Source organism: Humulus lupulus, chromosome 3, assembly GCF_963169125.1.
Source record: "Humulus lupulus chromosome 3, drHumLupu1.1, whole genome shotgun sequence".
Classification (NCBI taxonomy): Eukaryota; Viridiplantae; Streptophyta; class Magnoliopsida; order Rosales; family Cannabaceae; genus Humulus; species Humulus lupulus.
This window is the reverse complement of record NC_084795.1, coordinates 10,769,422-10,785,668: the sequence shown is the minus strand read 5'-3', so window position 1 is coordinate 10,785,668 and position 16,247 is coordinate 10,769,422. Positions and strand designations below refer to the sequence as shown.

The 16,247-nt window shown below is 29.1% G+C and overlaps 1 protein-coding gene across 1 annotated transcript; it reads left to right on the top strand.

The window, feature by feature from the left end:
* Window positions 1–7,745: 7,745 nt before the first annotated feature.
* Window positions 7,746–12,628, top strand: LOC133822072 (probable alpha,alpha-trehalose-phosphate synthase [UDP-forming] 9). Its single transcript, XM_062254281.1, has 4 exons — window positions 7,746–7,983; window positions 9,176–11,229; window positions 11,333–11,606; window positions 11,718–12,628. The coding sequence occupies exons 2-4, from the start codon at window positions 9,242–9,244 to the stop codon at window positions 12,042–12,044; spliced, it is 2,589 nt and encodes an 862-aa protein (XP_062110265.1). The 5' UTR covers window positions 7,746–7,983; window positions 9,176–9,241; the 3' UTR covers window positions 12,045–12,628.
* Window positions 12,629–16,247: the final 3,619 nt, after the last annotated feature.

Below are 16,247 nucleotides of genomic sequence, written 5' to 3'. Positions count from 1 at the left end.
TTAATGGTCGCTTGGAAAGTAAAGCACCGCGTACGCTTGTCTAACCCTATGGCTAGTTATCAGTAATTAGGGCTACGGGCCCCGACGAGACTCTATAGTCACTTAGCTGGATTGTATGCATGCATGAGTAGAACAATTACTGCTATAAGATTCTGAAATCGTTATTAACTGCTTATGGGCATATCTATGTTTTCTTGCTCAACCTCAGCTCATGGGTGCTATGTGGTGCATGTAAGGGAAAAAAGAAGCTAGACCAACCATGAGTATGAGAGCTTTAGTGGCGGCGTGTACATCTGCAGCCTGCTGGACCGCCACGACTGAGGATTCAAGAAGGAACTAGGGTTAAACCCTAATTTTGCAGCTTAGGCCGACACATTTTGTATTAATCTTTTGAGTTGCAAATAACTTTTTAAATGTGTATTTTTTGGATCCCATATACGAACTTCAACTTTTTAATGAAAGTAAATATTCTGCTGACCAATTTTTTTAACCCTATCTTGTTAATTACTTTTAGTTACACGTCTATGTCAAAATGACTTGATTAACGAGTCCAAGATGATTTAATATACACATTGTAAGGGTCTTGGCTATCCGGAGTGTTACAACATATATAATAATCATATTAATTCAAATTCAAATTCAAATGTTATAAAATATCATTATTATAATAATATATAATACAGGATATTTAATAATTATATTAATATAATTTAAATGTTATAAAATATTATTATGATAATAATATATAATTATAATTTTTTACTAATTAAATTAATATGAATTCAAATATTATAAAATATTATTATTATTATTATAATAACATTTCATACAAGAGTAGATATATAATACTTATATCAATATAAATTTAAATATTACAAAGTATTATTATTATAATAATATATAATACCTAATTTTAATTTTTATTAAAAAATTATTATTTATGTTTAAAATAGTTATCATATTATATATATTTAAAAAAATTATAAATAATATTTTGATTTAATTTTTCATTTAATATGTTTACATCATTCTTTTATATATAATATTATTTATTTATTTAAAATTTATATGACAACGATACAAATTTAATAAATATAATTATTAAATTCTATAAATAAAACTAAACAAACGTGATTATAATTTATTTGTATCTAATATTTTTTTAAAATGTTCATAGATGACATATCGATAAGGAATACAAATTAATAATTAAGAGGTACCTTAGTTTTTGCATCAATACTATTTTAAATAATAAATGAAGTTATTAATTCTCATACGTTATCTATATAATTAGGATCACATCCTCCTAAATGTATAGATTTAGGACCACACTTTCTATTTCAAAATAAATATCATTTGAAAAGATTAAAAAAAGTTAAAAAGTAAAATTAAAATTGTTCACACAAATTAAATACATGGTGGCAGAATTTGAGAACAATGCTCATAGATAAGATAGGCAACTAGGCATGGACTAATAATTCTGAGTTAATATTAGTTTTTGCACCAATATGTTCTACAATTACGAATTGTTATTTTTAACACGTTGTTTATAGAATTAGGATCCAAATATATAGATTTAGAACCACACTTTTATTTGGAAATAAATTTTATTTGAAAATATTTAAAAAAAAAAAGTAAAATTACGAATCTTCAAAATTTATAAATAATATTGGGATTTTATTGCACACAATTTAAGATGATAGACAAAAATATATTTTTTTTTAAAAGTGTATTATTTTTTAGGGAAAAAAAGTGAATTATTATTTGATATTATTTCACACAAATTAAAAATAAGGAGGCACAACTTGAGAACAATGCTCAAAGTGGTAGATAGATAGGTAAGGACTAAATAATTACATTGGTTTTTGCATCGATAAATTTTACAATAATAAATGAGATTATTATTATTTTTAACAGGTTGTTTATAGAATTATGATCCAAATGTATAGATTTAGGACCACACTTTATTTAAAAATATATATAAAAAAAAGTAAATTAGATATGTTAAAAAATTATAAATAATATTTCGATTTGATTGCACACAATTTAGATGATAAAAAATAATTAAAAGTGATGATACATTATTTAGTAATTACTAGAAAAAAAGCGGAGAAAAGTTTGCGTATAAGTTCAAATAAATTATTAGTTTAATAGCATGAAATTTATCAAACAATTCAAAAACATGGTATGAAGCCAATAAAGTTAACGGTATCAAAAAATTCGAGGAGAATATGCCTTATCAACATTGCTCCTTATAAATATTTTAATAAACCATGATTATCTATTATCTGTAATATAATATTGGAAAATTCAATCGTACAAGCTTAAAAAAAGATTTCATCGGTGGAGTTTTTTTTATATTTTTAATGTGTAAATAGTTTTCAGTGTTATAATCGTATATATTGTAATTATTTATAGTATTATATAAATTTTCAGAAAATTCTAAATAATTTATAGTATTGAAAATTAATTTAAAAATAAATTGTTACACGCGTGATTAATTTTTTTATGTTTGTAAAAAATAACATATTTGAACTTAGTTTTCGACACTCTAAATTATTTTAAATTTTTTAAAAATTTACAAAATAATCTAAATAAATACAATATATACTATCATAAAAAAATTACATTTAAAATTATTCACAAATTAAGAAGCTGGACTTATTTTAAATTCCTAAGAATATAAAGAATTTTTTTATTTTTACAAAATACAGCGAACTTAAGAAGTTTGACAATAATATTGAACAAATAAACAAATAAATAAAAATTATATATTTGTCGGTATGCCTCTCAACATGTTACAATGCCAGATAAAAATGAGTTATTACTATAATATTTTTATTGAAGGAAAATATAATATAGATTATCTGTTCTCACATGGAAAGCACGTGAGGAGGCCATGGTCAAGGGATGGCGCCTAAGTAGGTCCCATGGTTACGACGGTCATGACGTGGACCACTTTTTGTTGCAGGTGAAGAAGGCTGAGTGGGGCCCGGCTAAGTAGGTCGATGGTGAGGAAGAGGCCTGAGTGTGACACGTGTCAGCGTGTCCGTACTGTGAAGAAAATGGAGGAGTTGGTGGTGGGACGAGGAAAATGGTTGGAGAGGAAACTGAGCAGCCTCCCTCTCCCCAACACTCTCCGCACAATTTTTTATTATTTAATTTTATAAATAAATTATAATGTGAAACGTGTTTCGTCAACTTTATCCACTTTTAACAGCCTCTTTCAGTAATGGGACTCTTTTTTTTACAATAATTACCATTACTGCCATTCATATTAAAAATATTTATTTCGCTCATTTTTTATTATTATTTATATGACCAAAAAAAAAGGTAAGTTATGTTTAATATAGTGATTAATTTTTTTTTGATATATTAGTGTTTGTAATGTTTTTATTTTTAACATAATTTATTCAAATAATTTTATTATGTAATGTTAGCACTTTTTTCCCACCTTTCATTTTCTAAATTAATTATGGTTAAATTTATTTTAAGTTCAAAATTATTCGTAGATAAAACAATCAATAATTGGAACCACATTATGGCTTGCAAATAAAAGTCCCCTCAATTTGTATTTTCTTTAATACTTTTCATATTATTTAAGTGTATATTTTTTTTTAAAAAAATTGTAATATTACGCCCTTTAAACTTTAAAAACATCATTTTCCGCCTAGAAAAAGACCTTAGCTCCACCTAGGGCTGAGCATAAAATCCGAAAAACCAAAAAAACCGTGTACACCGATCTACCGAACACCAAAAAAACCAAAACTGTTTAAACTGAAAACCGAAAAAACCGCTACTGTTCGGTCGGTTTGGAAATTTTGGGTGAACCGACCAATAAAACCGAAACTGACCGAACACAATAAAATAATAATATAATATTATATAATTATTAATTATTAAAATTTTTAATAAAAAAAAAAACTTAAGGCACTTGTAAATGTAATTATGTTCTATATATTTATGTTTTAAAAACATACAAAAATGAATTATAACAATCCAAAAATTTTAATTTTTTAACTAAAACTTTCAAAAAATAAATAAAAAATAAATAATCAATTCGGTTTGGTCGGTTTAACCGACCAAACCGCGGTCCAAAACGGTTGATTTTTTTTTTAAACTGGTTTGGTTCGGTCGGTTTTTGGATTGCACCAATCCGAACCGAAAACCGAATTCTGAATTTTTTTGTTGTGAAAAAACCGCCCAAACCGACCGATGCTCACCCCTAGCTCCACCGCTGCATATGAATCTATTTATAAATAATAATAAAATATGGAAATAATTAAAGATTTATAAGAAAGATTTATAGGAAAGTATACTAAGAAATGTAAAACATAGGAAAAGACTGCAGTAGGTCTCCTAAAATGACTTATTTGTAATTTTTTTTCTATTTTTAGCACATTAATAATTTACAACTCTAATTTTGTATACGATGTATATTATAATTACGGGAAATCTTTCACAATTTTTCATAAAATTCAAAATAATTAAATGTGTTGAAATCATAATTCAAACAATTTTTTATACATGCGTACATAAACAAAAATAGATACATGTGTAATAAGTATTTAAATCCTGATTTTGTCTACTTCTCCTGTAATTATAATTATAGTACCTTTGTATAAAAAATAAGAGTTATAATTTATTATAAAAATAATTTAGTACAGTCTTCCCCTATTGCTATATTGTTTGATAATATATAAAAATAAATTCGTACTAGACTAGTCAACAAATATATATATATGTTTATAACAAATGATAAATTTAGATAATTTAAAAAAATTCCACTTTGTACTAAAAATTAATTAATTTATATAGATATTGGTCTATTATTTGTAGGGTTTATATATTTTTTAACCTTGTGTTTTGACAAATTATTTTTTGGACCCTATGTATTTGTAAAATGGTTAAAATAGAACCATAAACCTGATTATGGTCAATATTTTCTCAACTAAAATCACAAATAATTTACCAAACTAATAATTCATAACAAAAATAAAATCATTCTACTTAAAAACTGTGTTGTTATATTCAATTTTTTCTTCATCAAAATTGAGTTTAGGGTTCTATTTTAACCATTTTACAAAACATAAGGTCCAAAAAATAATTTATCAAAATACAAGATCCAAACAAATAATAAGAAAAAACACACAGTCTAAAAAAGTATAATCCCTTATTTTTATTTATTTCTTCAGAGAAGATTGGATTGGGGTGCGGTGGGGTGGGTTGGGGTGGGGGATAAAGGTGTAAAATAGTAGAAAGGGAAGGGCAAAGAGGGAAAAGGCATGTAATGCTTATCCAAAAGCCAGCTCATCAGAGGTGGTGTGGTCGGACAGCGGCGTGCTGTCTGGGTCACGCTCACCGAGTCATGCAGCTTCTCTCTCTTATCTACACTTAAGAATTTTGGCTTTTAAAAACTTAGGCAAAAGCAGATTTTTTATTTAATTTTTTTTTTTTATAATGCCCTTCCACAGTTTTTATTTTAAATATTTAATTTAAATTTTCGTCTGGGGAAAATAAACGCGTACTTCACCCCTTTACCAATCCCCAGCTGTCATTTATTAGCACACAGCTCATTTCATCCACTTCTAAGTTGTAGTTATTTAATTTTTTTCATCTACGAATTCCCTTTTTTACCCCTCACCTTCTCATCCATTTACTATTTTTTTAATAAAAGAAAAAGGGTATCAAAAATAGTGATTAATGCATATTCCCTTTTGTTCTGGCCATCGATCCTATTTGCCCACGTGACTTATTTCAAAAGAATCGATTCTTTTTGCTTATATTATTATTGATATGATTTTACAAAAATAAATCTAAAACTTTAATTAATTATACTTTTTTCCCCTTTAATATTTTTACAAATTAACCTGCCCCAAATGTCAGATATGACTTTTTTATTTTTGGTTTTGTTGTATAGATTTTTGTCACACATAAAATATAAACATTATTTAGTCAACTTAGTTTTCTTACAGCCTTGAGTTTCATATTTATTTTTATATAGAAGTTATGAGACACAAGTATCATATTCTATGATTATTGGTCGGTTGTAAGTAAATTAAATTTAAATGTTGTACTGTCCCTATTGCTATATCTTGATAATCATTTTACATGAAAATCTATAATCAAAACTTACCAATCAATTTAGAAAAATATTAGAGAAATAATTTATTGGCCAAAACAAATTTGCCTTTTCGAATATGTTGTTATATTCGAGTTGTAAATAAAATATTATATTTTTAACGATATTTCTTAGGATTGTGCAAAAAAAATTTGTACACCGCATAACCTGAATAAACTACTTAATTCAAACTGAAAAAATTATATATATTTTAACAATAAATTTAAAATAATATTTTCAATTTTCAATTTAGAATAATATATATAAATTTAGAAGATGTATAATATACTTTTAGTTAGTTAAGTCTAATTATTTCAATATTTAAAAAATAAACTTAAAATTAGTTTGGGTATGTTAACACGACTAAACCGCCTATAACATTAGACAGGTTAAACTTTTTTTTTTTATTGGACGAATTAGAGCTAAATTTTTGCAACTCAATTTTTACATTGGATTGATTAAAATATATTGTAACCCGACTAAATCAGTCAATAAACACCCCTAATATTTCTATTTTAATAAAATGAATTACGTAAGTATAAAATACGTATGAGAATCAATTAGTTTTAAGTAGAAATGCTGCTTAGATCATTATAGATTCAGAACCAACAGATGAACTAATAACTACATTAACCAGTAATTTTGGAGCCTAAATTTTGGTAATTGGAATCCTTTATACTTTAATATAGAATAAATAAATGATGAAACTTTACACACAATTTAATATTGGTGAAAAATCTCAATAGAATATCTTGTACTAGGGTTGAAAGCTGATCGATAAGCATTATTCTATAGTTATTTCAATTAGTGTTAGCTTCTTGGTGTACAGATAGCCACCACAAATATCACTAATTATTTAATTAATTATCCATGATAATCATTCACTATGCTAATTAGCAAGTAAAATAAATTAATAAATAGTCCTAGAAAGCCGACTCCCTACTTATTCTCAATTGACTATGACTTTGTCTAATTTTTTTTAATTAAATATATGAACAAGGTTAAACCTAGACTATTGGTTGAAATTATATTAAAATAATTAAGAGTTTGTATGTGTCTGATCACCCACTAATTAATAGTTTGGTGTTTTAGTTAGGTTAGCCAAACTTTCACTAATCACTTATTGGATTGGATTTAATATTTAATTAAGTACACAATAATATTATGCATCAAAATAAATAGTGTGAATTTTTCAATTGAATTCGTACCTTTTACCACTAATAAAAAAATATACCACTACATCTCCTTAATATTTTATCATAAGGTTTGGGTCCAACCAAACATAACATAACATTTCATCTACCACTACTATTTTAATTAATTTATTTTTTTAATCAAGCAAAACAAACGTGCCCAAGTTCGTATAGGTGAACATTATTTATCAAATCGTAAAATATATTTGTTAAAGTAGAATTATTATTATTATTATTCATTTACTTTTATAATAATAATTTCGTACCTTTTCAATTTATTTATTTAAAAATTGAGAAAATGAAATATAAAACATCAAAAGGGTAGTTTAGTAATTTCGCTTAGAATTGAAAATTCGAAACGCAATCCGAAAAAAACCCAGCTCGATTTAAATGGAACTATAAAAAAAATAAGAATAAAAAAAAAAATAAACCGCGGTAAAGCTTTTTTATGGATCCTATCCCATGTCTGTGATTTATGCATACATGTATACACGCACATATATATATATATAATATCTATACTCTCTCTTAAGAAACTTTCTCATTCTTTGTTGAAACATCCAGCGCAGCCTCCATTCTCTCTCTTCCTCTCTATCTCTCTCTAGGATTTGGGTCACGCGCCGGCATATTACAACAGCCATCTCCGATCACCGGAAGCTCGCCGGGAAGGTAACACTCTTGGCTTGTTCTGGTGTTGATTTGAAAGTTGGAAATGGTTTTATTTTTCTCTGATCTGCTGTAAACTTGGGAGGAGTTTTTATCAAATTTGTCTGTATTCGGTTTGGTGGCCGAGAAAGTTTTAGGGGTATTAAAGTAAATAGAAACGAAATGGGAGATTTGATCTCTGTTGGTGTTTTTCCTTTCTGAATTTTTGACTTGGGTTGATTCGTTTGCTTGGTTTAGTTTAGGCGAGTTTCTGTGAATTGAAGCCGAAGGGATTTGAAATATAATATCTGAGATTAGGTTTTTTTCTAAATCAAATTTTTTTTTTTATGAGTTGATTTTTTTTTGTTTTTTTTACTTATTTTTGGATCTTCTATTGAGTTATGTCGTACAAATTTGACCCTTTCGTTGATCTTAATTATATCGCTGTACGAGATCGTAACTTTTTTTTTTTTGGTTAAGATCTTCAATTTGGATTGTTAAATAAATTTGTATTTATTTTATTATTTTTTTAAAAAAAAAACTTGCTTAGATAAACTATGAAAATGCTTTTGGTTCTGTTGATGGAGAAATCATTTTGCTTTTTTTAGTTACTTGTATATAAGACAGATAGGATAAGATAAGATAACTTGAGGGGTAAAGATACTACAATTGCTAGAACTTATCGTGTGTAATACCCTTTCTTCTAGGTTGATAGAATTCTTAAAAAGGAAAATAGTTGATACAAGAAAAGGACAATTATACCGTTTTAGAGCCACGCAATCAGAAAAGGGAAGAATACCCTGTATACAGGATATAATGATTTATATATATACATGTTTTAACTTTTAATGGGTAGATTACTGGTGAGTACAGTGATTAGGAGAAGAATTTTGTTAAGTGAAACGCGTTTCTATTTATTTTTTCTCTGGGGTTGTGAAGGTGCCTAACTTACTGGAATGTCATAGTATAGTTTGAGAACAATATCTCATTTTTAACATTATGTTCCTCGTGAGTGTTTATAGATAGACTTAATTAGGTTTTACTTGAATAGTGTTACGTAATGGTTCTGCTGATAATCTGTTGTTCTTCCTCACTGTAGCGAGGGGTGTTTTTTGGTTTCTAATGCTGACTATGTGCGTGATTACGCAACTTATCATAACACACACACTGTTGTGACATTTTATTGATGTTTGCGTTGTGTTACATTTTTCTGCAGGTTGTTTAGCGGCAAGTTCTACTCTCTTTATGTCTTAGTAGGAAATATATTATTTTTCTACTCATAATGACATCAAGGTCCTGCACAAACCTTTTAGGTTTGGCCAATGGCGGCCTACTAGATTTTCCTTCTACTCCTAGTCCTCGGCCCCTTCCTCGTGTGATGACAGTTGCTGGCATTATCTCTGACTTGGATAGCAGTAATGATGCGGATTCTGATGCTGCTTCATCTGTTTGTCGTGATCGGAAAATTATAGTGGCAAATATGTTACCTTTGCATGCAAAAAAGGACTTAGAAACTGGCAAATGGTGCTTCAATTTTGACGAGGATTCCCTTCTGTTACAACTGAAGGATGGGTTCTCTTCAGAAACTGAGGTCATTTATGTTGGTTCACTCAAAGCTGAAATAGATGTCAATGAACAGGATGAAGTTGCACAGACATTGCTGGAGGATTTCAACTGTGTACCTACATTTCTACCTCATGATGTCCATAAAAAGTTCTACCTGGGTTTTTGCAAACAGCAGCTGTGGCCTCTATTTCATTACATGTTACCCATTTGTCCAGATCATGGTGATCGATTTGACCGCTCACTGTGGCAGGCCTATGTAGCTGCAAATAGAATATTTGCCGATAAAGTAATGGAAGTCATCAATCCTGACGATGATTTTGTCTGGGTTCATGATTATCATTTAATGATTCTTCCTACATTTTTGAGGAAGAGATTCTATCGAGTAAAGCTAGGATTCTTCCTTCATAGCCCATTCCCTTCTTCTGAAATCTATAGGACTTTGCCTGTTCGTGACGAAATTCTAAGGGGCTTGCTGAATTGTGATTTAATTGGTTTTCATACTTTTGATTATGCTCGTCACTTTCTCTCATGTTGCAGTAGAATGCTGGGTCTGGACTATGAATCAAAGCGAGGACATATTGGACTTGATTATTTTGGCCGTACTGTGTATATTAAAATTCTTCCTGTAGGTGTTCATATGGGTCGGCTTGAATCCTTTTTGAATTCCTCTGCTACAGCTGCAAAAATAGAGGAGATTCAAGAACGGTTTAGCGGCAAGAAGTTAATTCTTGGAGTTGATGACATGGATATATTTAAAGGTATCAGTCTCAAACTTCTAGCAATTGAACAGCTTTTGCAGCAAAACCCTGCACTGCAGGGAAATGTAGTCTTGGTTCAGATTGTGAACCCTGCAAGGGGCTTGGGGAAGGATGTCCAAGAAGCTAAAAGTGAGACATATTTGACAGCTGAAAGGATTAATGAGGTTTATGGTTCATCTGACTACAAGCCAGTGATTTTAATTGATCGTCCTGTTCCACGTTGGGAGAAGACAGCTTATTATGCTGTAGCAGAATGTTGCATAGTGAATGCTGTGAGGGATGGAATGAACTTAGTTCCTTACAAATATATTGTTTGCAGGCAGGGAACTCCATGTATGGATAAAGCTTTAGGAATAGAAGCAGACACTCCTCGCACAAGCATGCTTGTTGTGTCTGAATTTATTGGTTGCTCACCTTCTCTAAGTGGAGCAATCAGAGTTAATCCTTGGGACATTGATGCTGTTGCTGATGCATTGAATTTAGCACTCACCATGCGTATGTCTGAGAAAAAATTGCGACATGAGAAACATTACCGTTATGTTAGTTCTCATGATGTTGCCTATTGGGCACGTAGTTTTATGCAGGATTTGGAAAGAGCATGTCAGGATCATTACAATAAACGTTGCTGGGGGATTGGTTTGGGCTTGGGTTTTAGAGTTGTCTCTCTTTCTCCCAACTTCAAGAAGTTGGCAATTGAGCATATTGTCTCAGCATATAAAAGAACAACTAGAAGGGCTATATTTCTGGACTATGATGGGACTGTTGTTTCCCAGGCTTCTATAATGAAATCTCCAAGCCCGGAAGTAATCTCCATTATAAATACTCTCTGCAATGATCCTAAGAACACGGTGTATATTGTTAGTGGGAGGGGAAGAGATTCTTTAAGTGAGTGGTTTGCCCCGTGTGATAGACTAGGAATTGCAGCTGAGCACGGATATTTCCTAAGGTATGCTGATGTCTTTCCCTCGTCTTTTGTGCTTTTGGCTGGCTCATAAGGTGTTCTCTCAAGTGTTTAAATCATGTTTTTTCTTATCTTTTGTTTTGTGTAGGTCAAGTGGAACATCGGAGTGGGAGACCAGTCCTGTTGTTGCTGATCTTGATTGGACAGAAATTGTGGAGCCTGTTATGAGATTGTACACAGAGGCTACTGATGGATCTACTATTGAGATTAAAGAGAGCGCATTGGTATGGCATCATCAAGATGCAGACCCTGATTTTGGATCCTGTCAAGCAAAAGAATTGTTGGATCATCTAGAAAATGTACTCTCTAATGAGCCAGTTGTTGTCAAGAGGGGTCAGCATATTGTTGAAGTAAAGCCACAGGTATATATTCTCTTCCCTGTCTACTACACGCACTGCTCTGTCTCTCTCTCTCTCTCTCTTAAATACACACAAAACCATGTGAACTTTAAGCTAATGGCATGTCACATACAGGGGGTAAGCAAAGGTTTGGTTGCCGAGAAGGTCCTTTTGAGAATGGTTGAAGATGGGACGGCACCAGATTTCGTTATGTGCATTGGAGATGATAGATCTGATGAAGACATGTTTGAAAGCATACTAAGCACAGTCTCTAGTCCATCCTTGCCTGCACCTCCTGAGATCTTTGCCTGCACTGTTGGGAGAAAGCCAAGCAAGGCAAAGTATTATCTCGATGATGCAACCGATGTTGTAAAGTTGCTACAAGGCCTAGCAATTGCTTCAGTCCCAAAGCCACGCCACGTCGCTCAAATACAGGTTTCTTTCGAGAGTGCCCTTTGTTGAAAAGGGTGTCTCACAAGCTTTTGATACAAACAGGAACCATTGTTTTTGTTGTAGGAAAGGGGGTTCCCTTCCCTTCTCTGAGAGATCCAGACGATGTTTTGGATGATTAATCTTAATGTGATGCATGACAGAGCTTGCTGATCGCTAATCTGATTGGTCCTGGTTGGGATGAACTGTGATTTCGGTGCAGTATCAGGACCATGAAGTTGACCATTCTTGTACTTGTATATGGTGACATCAAATCTTGTATTTACGGGCGTGCCCTGTAAGAGTTGTCTTCGGGATCGGTTTTTACACAAAGTCCTTAATGGCTGTTTTATTGGTCAGGCCCCCCCACTATTAACTTGTATAGATACAATGTTTCTTCCATAATAGAAAATGTCAGCTTGTTCCAATGATGTATCTCTATCCATGATAACTGCCTATCATATTGGCTATTCTTTCCTTTCATTCAAGGCAACTAGGACAAAAATCAATTTATTTTTTTCAACATGGAACTTTCTGGTGCATGAGATGTGGAAAGAACAGACAAAAAGCTAATGTTGGTCACTAATTCTGATAAATTGGGTTTTTTATTGGATGTGTCTCTGGTGCAAGTATAAAATTTGTCTGTTTTGGGTATTATCAGAATGACCCTGTGGAAATTGGCTGATGATAAGAAAGCCTCACATTATTGTACTTTATCTCAAATTCCTTGTCCATATGATATGATGAATGGTGGCTTGAGAATCCAGAAAGAATGAAGAAAAGAGAAATGATTATCAAGATTGAAGGTTCAAGCTTATCTTCTTCCATTGGTATAAAGTTGATGGTCCTTTAGAGTTTTCCTTTCACATGTGCAAAAGTAAAATAATAAAAAAAAACCTCAAAAGACAAATCCCATTTGGAGAAAGCATAGAAAGTTAATACGAGATATATTTATATGAGGTTCTCAAACATTTGAGAAGAATCGTACTAGGCTTTGCTGTGCCTGGCTGGATTATGATGTTGGTACTCTTCACAGCTAATAGTGGTCCATAAAACAACATAGATATTTCTAACTATTACCCCTTTTACTGTGGCTACCACAAGTAACTCCTCTCTTTTAGGTGGGTGTATGAGTTAAATAGAACTACATTTATTGGTACCCCATTACTAGTTTAAAAGATAGTTGAATTTCGCTTCTCATCAAGATTGTGAGCACTCACAATGAATGAGTGTAAAGTAGATATGCTTTCATCATATACAAAAAGAAGTCAAAAGAACACTCCAATGGATATTTTATTTTACATTTTTTGTTCTCTTATTAATATAGTATCATTAAATATTATTATTTATCTTTCAAACATTTTTTTAAAAATATTTCTCTTGTCTATCTTCTTTCATTCTCCTCTTTCTCTTTTGTTATTTATATTTGAAATGATATAAATATATACATATAATATTTATATAATATAAATAAAAAAATAGAAAAATTAATATCTGGCTCAAAGTAAAAATTGGATGTAGAAAAAAAAGTTAAGTTTTAATAATTTATTTTGAAGAATATTGTAGAAAATTATTTACCCTACACAAAAGTAGATATAAAAATACTGAGCGAGGCTACAAAAGATATTTCCTCCAAATTAGGGACGAATTTTTTTTGTAAAAACACGAGTGAAAAATTACTAAATTATTTTTATAGAACAATTTTTATATTAATAATTTAATGGTAATGTAGTAATTTTATAAAAAAAAATCAATTTTCTATCAATTCTGTATCTTCTTTCTTTTCTATTTTATTTTACATTTTTCTTAGTGTGTCTTTTCTACATTTAGAAAGTATTAAATATCTTTCAAACTTTTTTTAATAATATCTCTCTTATCTCTTTTCTTTCATTCTCCCCAAGCAACGTGCAAAATATGCATTTTTATTTAGTTTTATTTATAGAATTTATTAATTATTTTTATTAATTTTAAATTAATGTTATATAAATTTTGAAATAAATATTCTATTTTAATTAAATAATTTATTTATTTTTGTTTAAGTTTATATTTGTTCTAGTTTTTGAATTTAGGAATAGCAACAAAATATTATATATTTAATGTAATATTAAATATTATACGCAAATTTTAAATTAAATTTCTTATTAATTTAAAAAAAAAAACAATTTGTTGCTGATTCACAGTAGATTATATTATATGTTTAATATGATATTATTCTAATAAGTGAGTTTAAGTTTAATTAAAGTTATAAAATATATGATTTTATTATTTTTAAATAATTATCATTGTAAAATATCTCAAAAATATTATATTTTAATTTTTTTAATTATTTATTATTTAAAAATAATTATCATTGTAAAATATCTTATTTTAATTTGTTTAATTATTTATTATTTTAAATAATTATCATTGTAAAATATCTCAAAAATATCTTATTATAATTTATTTATTTATTTTATTTAAGTTTACGTGTTTACAAATTATAGTTAAATATAATAATATTCTGTTAAATATAAGAATATTCCGTTAAAGTTAACATTTTAAAAATAAAAAATCATTAAAACTAAGAATTTTCGTTATTTACACACTTATTAAATAGAAGAGATATTTGAAAAATATAAAAATTAATAAATGGTTTTAATTAAAAATTAGATGTAAAGTAATAATAATAATAATAAAAGTTAAGTTTTGATGATTTATTTTAAAGAATGTAGTAAAAAATCATTTACTCTACATTTAGTAGAGACTATAAGTGAGGAAAGAAAGTGAAAAGAAAGAAAAAAATTGGGTGTTTGGTAAACAAAAAAGTGGATAGAAGAATATTGAGAGAGACCCACAAAAAATCTTTCCCTCAAGAAAAGTTTTATAGAAATGAAAAATTACCAAAATTGTTTTCACAGAACAATTATTATATTAATTATTTAAGGGTAATATATTAATTTTATAATAAATCAATTTTATTTTCTAAGAATGAAATATGTTTCTCCTATTTTTTTCCTGCTAATTTTCTATCTCTTTTGTATTTTCTTTCTTTTCTACTAGAGAAAGAAAACAAAGGAAAGGAAAGAAAAGTGAAAGGAAAAGAAAGAAAAGTGAAAAGAAAGAAGAAAAAAAATTAAGTATTTAGTAGTAAAGAAAAATGGAGAGAAGAATATTGAGTGAGAGTGACGCTCGCAATTATTTATCTAAACCGGAGAACAAAATAGGAAGAAAAGTTTTATAAGAACACGTAAGTAACAATTTTTATGTTAATGATTTAAGGGTAATATAGTAATTTTATAACAGATTAATTTTCTTTACTTCCCACTTACCAAATAACTTAAAAAAGAAGGGTTTATATTTTTCTGGATCCTGTGTTTTGTCTTATTACTTATTTGGACTTTGTGTTTTGATAAATTAATTTTTGGACCCTATGTTTTGTAAAATGGTTAAAATAGAACTCTAAACTTAATTTTGATGAAAAAAAATTGAATATAACAATACAGTTTTTAAGCAGAATGATTTTATTTTTGTTCTGAATTGTTAGTTTGATAAATTATTTGTGATTTTAGTTGAGAAAATATTGACCAAAATCGAGTTTAGAGTTTTATTTTAACAATTTTATAAAACATAGGGTCCAAAAAATAATTTGTCAAAATACAGAATCCAAATAGGTAATGAGAAAAAACATACATTCAAAAAAGTATAAATCCTAAAAAGAAATATGTTTTCTCTTCTATCTCTCCTATATTTTCTTTCCCTTCTATTAGATTACAAATCATCAAATTTTGCATAGTATCTATCTAGTACTAACTAGAAGTAGTACCCATATTTCCATTTTTGAAAATAAGAGTTTGGCTTGCAGAGCTAACCATCTTCCCCATTCCCCAACTCAACTCGTGTGGTGACGATGATTTGGTGATGCAGCTACTTTTGTGGAATATCACATTCACATGGCATTATTAAAAATATGCCAACTTGCATTAGAGTAAATGTTGGCATCATTAGGCCCAGCCTGGCCCAGCTAACTTTCATGGCTTGTTGTTGCTCCGGTCCCTCTATCTGCTTAAAATATCCACTGCCCTGCTTCTTTCCTAATCTCTCCTTCTATCTCCAAAAGTAAATTTTGTTCTAAATTTAGCTTAAAATAAAAAATAAAAAAAACCAATCCTATATCTGACTTAATATTTATAATTGTGCTCCAATGCACAAGATACAAATTAATAAAAAAAATCAACAATTTGTTTAATATTTATTAAT

What these genes read in the sequence shown, in the direction of transcription:
- LOC133822072 (XM_062254281.1), top strand. Translation starts at nt 9,242, where the DNA reads ATGACATCAAGGTCCTGCACAAACCTTTTAGGTTTGGCCAATGGCGGC. An exon ending in GAGCACGGATATTTCCTAAG is followed by an intron (nt 11,230 to 11,332) that starts GTATGCTGATGT and finishes TGTTTTGTGTAG; the next exon opens with GTCAAGTGGAACATCGGAGT. An exon ending in TTGTTGAAGTAAAGCCACAG is followed by an intron (nt 11,607 to 11,717) that starts GTATATATTCTC and finishes TGTCACATACAG; the next exon opens with GGGGTAAGCAAAGGTTTGGT.